The sequence below is a fragment of the Eurosta solidaginis genome, chromosome 4, assembly GCF_040869045.1.
Source record: "Eurosta solidaginis isolate ZX-2024a chromosome 4, ASM4086904v1, whole genome shotgun sequence".
In the NCBI taxonomy this organism is placed as follows: Eukaryota; Metazoa; Arthropoda; class Insecta; order Diptera; family Tephritidae; genus Eurosta; species Eurosta solidaginis.
This window is the reverse complement of record NC_090322.1, coordinates 236,403,292-236,409,314: the sequence shown is the minus strand read 5'-3', so window position 1 is coordinate 236,409,314 and position 6,023 is coordinate 236,403,292. Positions and strand designations below refer to the sequence as shown.

Sequence of the window (6,023 nt, the reverse complement as noted above, 5' to 3'; positions counted from 1 at the left end):
CTGCACATACTTCCTGGTTGGTAAGATTGTTCTATAGTTTGTAATGAAGAGTGAAAAGGGCAGATGGCGTCCATTTTGGGATCCCTTCACATAGGAGACCACGTTACGTAGCACGGTCTCAGTTAAACGGACTTGCAATAAGTAAGGCATCCAAAAGATAAACAAAATTCAAATCATTACAAAATCAATTCTGTAGAAAGCTATTGATTTTGCATCTTTTTGATACTCCCTACTTAAATATAACCAAAAGAATAAAACTTGTTTAGAATAAAGTTAAAGTATATTACAAAATATAAATTAAATTAGATAATGTATTGTCAACCATTATTTATTTTTATTTTTTTGCTTCATTCTACTTTGTCTCTTTTGTTCCTTATGTACTTTGCTTTGTTTTGCTTGGTCCTGCACAACTTTAACTGTTTTTCGTTTTTGGGGGTTAGTTTGCTTTTGATTGCAATTTGGTTCAGACGACTCTGATTCCTCGACTGAATTCGTTTCTGCATTTAAATTTGCTTTTTTATCTAAACCTGTTTCTACTTTCGAATTTGCTTCTTTATCTGAATCTGTTGCTGCATTTAAATCTGCTTCATCCGAATCCGTTTCTGCATTCAAATCTGCTTCTTCATTTGATACCTCTGAATCGTTAGTACCGCCTTCGGTCTGCTGATCACCATTCTCATCCTCATCTTCATACTCTATAGATACAACGCCACGTTCTGGTTGCTTAGTAGTTTTTTTTGAAACAAAATTGACTTGTGATTTGTCTTCTTTGATATCACTTTTCAATGCATAATTATCACCAAATTGTGTCAAATCTAATATACTAAGGCAGGTTGGTCGGCAGCCAATGTTAGTTTTACAAATTATACTCAGTTCCTGCTTACTAACGTTCACTTCCCAAGCTTTCATTTCCCCGGAGCTGCAGTTAAATTGGTTTGTATATACGCATGATAAGGGGCAGAAAAACAAAGTATCCTTCATTGGTACAGATCTCTCAGTTACATTTGAGATAATTCTGCATTTAAGAAAGAACACTGACTATATTTTGTTACTTACCTTGAAATTGTAATTAGTGTTTTTTTAAGATAAGCCATAACTTTTACTCGTGCATTGTGAGCTTCAGTGAAATATTCCTTAAGAAAAGTACAATTAATTATATAGTTACACTAAACTAATTGTATTATACCTTCTCTTCATTTTCAGCTGCATTGAGCCACAAAATTTTACCATTTTCCAAGCCAACTAAACAAATAGCATCCGCCACCCAACATACACATATCGGTTTTTCTGTAGTCTTCTTTGTGCGTAGAACATCTGCTGTTTTGATTGTCCATATTTCAGCAGCACGTGGGCCACACAAACTAAAATAATCACCTGTGGGCGACCAAGCTAAGCAATCTGGTTGTGCACATAAATTGCTATGACTTTTCAAATTTGTTCTATATGCTACACGCCCCTTTACTAAATTCCATGTACACAAAACACGATCGGCGCCTAGTGATAACGCCAGTTTACCACTTGGATGACAACTTATCTGATTGACTGCTGCTCCCTTGTGCGCTTTCCAATTTCCTTCGGTTGCCCATGTGTTTAGACGTGTTGCAATCATACGTCCATCATCACCGCCTGATAACAAGTGCGAGCTGTCGGGCGTAAATGCGAGCGTATTGACGGTGCCCTCATGCGTTAAAATGATCTAAAATGTGGTTAAAGGCGTTTGTTTGTCTTAAGGGTTGAAATGCACTTACATTTGTTTGCTTCCGTGTTCGCATATCATACAAGAAGATCCGATCATCTGTAGCTCCTGTAGCAACAAAATGCTGATGCACGGCAACACATTTCATGGGACCAGCATGCGATTTGTCCGCAAATGACTGTGCAAAATTTGGAGGCTCACTGGTGTTGAGTTTATAGCCAAGCAGGAATTCCTCGTAAGTTCCAACAATCACTTCCATAGCTATTATTAGCAAAATCCTTCTGATTTGTGCTGCTGGAAAGGTAGACGTTTACTTCGTTTCCTTTTTGACAGGTCGCACGTGGGGAATGATTTGGAAAATGAAACTACATTGAGATGGAGAAATTTTATCGGCGAATTTTATAATGGCATATCGATTCTGATGTATCGATATATCTAAACGTGGAAGCATATTGTAACGATTTTAGGAAAATTCTGCTTACACCGTCCGTATCGCTAAATTGTTGAATAAATAAATCCAATATTCCATAATGCCAAATGGTTTTTATTTGACTAATTTGAGTGTACTTCACAATAACTCTTACTTCACAACTAATTGCGTGTTTAAATCAAACTTCTTACTGCTTACTCAGCTTTCGCTGCCTCTATACTCTCTGTTGCTTCGTGCACCCATTTCTCCTAAGGTCTAGTAACTTCGCGAAGTTCATGCCTGATTACCAGCCATATATGTACATGTATATTTGTAGTTTATAGTCTTTCTCATAGCCATATGCGTGTGTATATGTGAGTACTATTTCGGCTGATGGTGAGTATCTCTCTGGTGCCTTATATGTACATGTGTAAATGATGATTAATGTGTTTATGTAGCTTTCTTTAATGTTGTTGTGCCTTTATTTAATAACCATAGGGATGTGAGTATCAATTAGTGATGCTAATATTCCTCACAATATGAATTCGGATACTCTGTTGCCTCCAGTATTCTATAAGAAACGATTGTGTCATACATATTAACTAGGGCTGTGAACTGCATCCGGATTAACCGGATATCCGAATATCCGGATAGCTAAGCAAAAAATACGGCTATCCGAATTCACAAATGGGAAATTCGGATATCCGCTGTTCTGCTATCCGGATACATAAACGGAAAATCCGGATATCCGTATGTCCGGATACTGGAATATAAAAGTTGAATATCTGCATATCAGAATTGAACGAAGCAAACATCGAAAAATTATTCACAAAATATGTTTGTAGATTATTAATTAACGTCAAAAATTAAAAAGCTACAATTTTACAATTTTTTTTTTTTTATTTTTTTTTTTATTTTTTTACAATTTTACAAACAAGAGAAAATAAGAACAGTGCCATTTGTTTATATTGTGAAAAACGCCGTTAATTGATTTAAATGCCCTACGAATTTATTGTTGTTAACGTTAAATAAACACATATGGTACATCAATTTGTTGGTTTCACTGGATGTCCAAAAATACGGTTATTAACCGGCTATTCATAACTCCGGATATCCGGATAGTTTCACAAACGAATACTAACCGGATATCCATGCCGTCCGGACTTTATCCGTGTCAACGGATATCCGTATGGATATCCGGATATTCGAATATGCGGATAGTATTAACCATTCACATGACAGTACCCGAGTATATCCCACAGCAGCCTCTAGCATGTACTGGAGCGACTCGAAATTTTTCCCTACCAAGGGCTATTATTTCAGTGTAGCCCTATTTAATTTGTTCCGTCCCTCCGACATTGTCATTGTAGTCTTAAGAACAGATCCTTGCAGCGGTACTGCTCCATACTCTCTTGTTCAGGGGAGTTGTTGAAAAACTTTAGCTGCGTGTGCAGGAAAATATTCTTTTTAGGACAGTACCACTCAATTCAATGTGTCACGTGCGCGGGATGGTTGCATCGGAAGTAGTGTTCTGCGATAGACCCAGTCGTTTCCTTAGAACATTTGTGGCATCTCGCTGCTTCCACCCCAGGGCATCCCGTAGTCGGCATGTTATCAGTGGCCTTCTCACTGGTGAAGATCGCATTATTCTTGGCGATTTTAATGCCCACCACGAAGTTGGATATTGGGGGAACAAATAGAGGACACTGCGTTCTGCACAATAAACATACGCCTCCAGATGAATGATCGATCGCCAGACGTCTGCATCGTAAGCACAGGAGTGGTAAACTGCGTAACTGGCAGCTTATTTGTAATATTGGCATCGACCACCTAGCCCCTTTTAAGGGGTTGTGTAGCGCAACTCTTTCAAAGTGTTGCCAGCGCAGTTTATAGCTTCTCTAACCCAATTGTCAACTTCACCTACCCGTGGCGAATCTTGTTTCTTTAGCAAGCGAGGCACTGGCGAAGCCAAGCTCGGGGGGAGGGGTGGGTTCCTGATGGCCTAGAAGGTTCAATATGGTCATATTAAATTCTTCCCGAGATGGTCGGGCTCGTATCTTAATGGTGCTTCTTACCGAAAGATACTGATACTGGCATTCGGGACATGCACCTAATGATTAAGTAACTCTAGCAAAAGCGGCAAACCGTGAAGTACTTGCAATCACAAAAAAAAGAGTAGGGGAATTTAGCGTACTAAGAAGGGTTTCGGCAATTTGGGAAGCAGCCTTATCAGTCTAACACAACAGAGAAACAGTCTTGCACCAAGTGCTACGCCAAACAGGGATGACTGGCTTAACTTGGTATGTAAAACCCAAAATCGCCTAGGCGATTAGGAACATTTACACTAAAAAAAAAGTTGGCAAAATCCAACGAATTACGGGTTTATTCTGTCAATTTTTATACATTGCAAAAAGCTGTTGAATCAACTTCATACAAACTGTTGATTCTAAATTAATCGTTTTAAGGCACAGTTTTTCAGTGTGAGTTTAAACTACGGTTAAAGTTGACTAGAGTTTCACCCTAACTTTGACCGCTTAAGCTGAGATGCGTTTTCATATTATCAACCAAAGTGACAAGATTAAACTGCAGTCAACCAAAGAAGGTTAAAGAAAACAAGTAAAGAAGGCTAAGTTCGGGTGTAACCGAATATTACATACTCAGCTGAGAGCTATGGAGAAAAAATAAGGGAAAATCACCATGTAGGAAAATGAACCTAGGGTAACCCTGGAATGTGTTTGTATGACATGCGTATCAAATGGAAGGTATTAAATAGTATTTTAAGAGGGAGAGGGCCATAGTTCTATAGGTAGACGCCATTTAGGGATATCGCCATAAAGGTTGACCAGGGCTGACTCTAGAATGTGTTTGTACGATATGGGTATCAAATGAAAGGTGTTAATGAGTATTTTAAAAGGGCGTGGGCTTAGTTCTATAGGTGGACGCCTTTTCGAGATATCGCCATAAAGGTGGAGCACGGGTGACTCCATAATTTGTTTGTACGATATGGGTATCAAATGAAAGGTGTTAATGAGTATTTTAAAAGGCTGTGGGCCTTAGTTCTATAGCTGGACGCCTTTTCGAGATATCGCCATAAAGGTGGACCAGGGGTGACTCTAGAATTTGTTTGTACGATATGGGTATCAAATGAAAGGTGTTAATGAGTATTTTAAAAGGGTGTGGGTCTTAGTTCTATAGGTGGACGCCTTTTCGAGATATCTCCATAAAGGTAGACCACGTGGACTCTAGACTTTGTTTGAACGATATGGGTATCAAATGAAAGGTGTTAATGAGTATTTTACCCAGGGATTGGGCGTTAGTTCTATAGGTGGACGCCTTTTCGAGATATCACCATAAAGGTGGACCAGGGGTGACTCTAGAATTTGTTTGTACGATATGGGTATCAAATAAAAGTATTAATGAGTATTTTAAAAGGGCGTGGGTCTTAGTTCTATAGGTGGACGCCTTTTCGAGATATCACCATAAAGGTGGACCACGGGTGACTCTAGAATTTGTTTGTACGATATGGGTATCAAATGAAAGGTGCTAATGAGTATTTTAAAAGGCTCTGGGCCTTAGTTCTATAGCTGGACGCCTTTTCGAGATATCGCCATAAAGGTGGACCGCGGGTGACTCTAGAATTTGGTTGTACGATATGGGTATCAAATGAAAGGTGTTAATGAGTATTTTAAAAGGGTGTGAGTCTTAGTTCTATAGCTGGACGCCTTTTCGAGATATCGCCATAAAGGTGGACCACGGGTGACTCTAGAATTTGTTTGCACGATATGGGTATCAAATGAAAGGTGTTAATGAGTGTTTTAAAAGGCTGTGGGCTTTAGTTCTATAGCTGGACGCCTTTTCGAGATATCGCCATAAAGGTGGACCACGGGTGACTCTAGAATATGTTTGTACGATATGGGT

General features: G+C 39.0%; 1 protein-coding gene across 1 annotated transcript; it reads right to left on the bottom strand.

Annotated features, from left to right (window-relative positions):
- Window positions 1-258: 258 nt before the first annotated feature.
- On the bottom strand, window positions 259-2,103 carry LOC137251094 (p21-activated protein kinase-interacting protein 1-like). Its single transcript, XM_067785080.1, has 4 exons — window positions 1,749-2,103; window positions 1,187-1,696; window positions 1,057-1,133; window positions 259-919 (listed from the first exon to the last, which is right to left on the bottom strand). The coding sequence occupies exons 1-4, from the start codon at window positions 1,953-1,955 to the stop codon at window positions 325-327; spliced, it is 1,389 nt and encodes a 462-aa protein (XP_067641181.1). The 5' UTR covers window positions 1,956-2,103; the 3' UTR covers window positions 259-324.
- Window positions 2,104-6,023: the final 3,920 nt, after the last annotated feature.

Coding starts and splice junctions, on each gene's coding strand:
- LOC137251094 (XM_067785080.1), bottom strand. CDS start 1,955: ATGGAAGTGATTGTTGGAACTTACGAGGAATTCCTGCTTGGCTATAAA. Junction 1,697..1,748: donor GAACACGGAAGCAAACAAAT/GTAAGTGCATTT, acceptor ACCACATTTTAG/ATCATTTTAACGCATGAGGG. Junction 1,134..1,186: donor CAGCTGAAAATGAAGAGAAG/GTATAATACAAT, acceptor ACTTTTCTTAAG/GAATATTTCACTGAAGCTCA.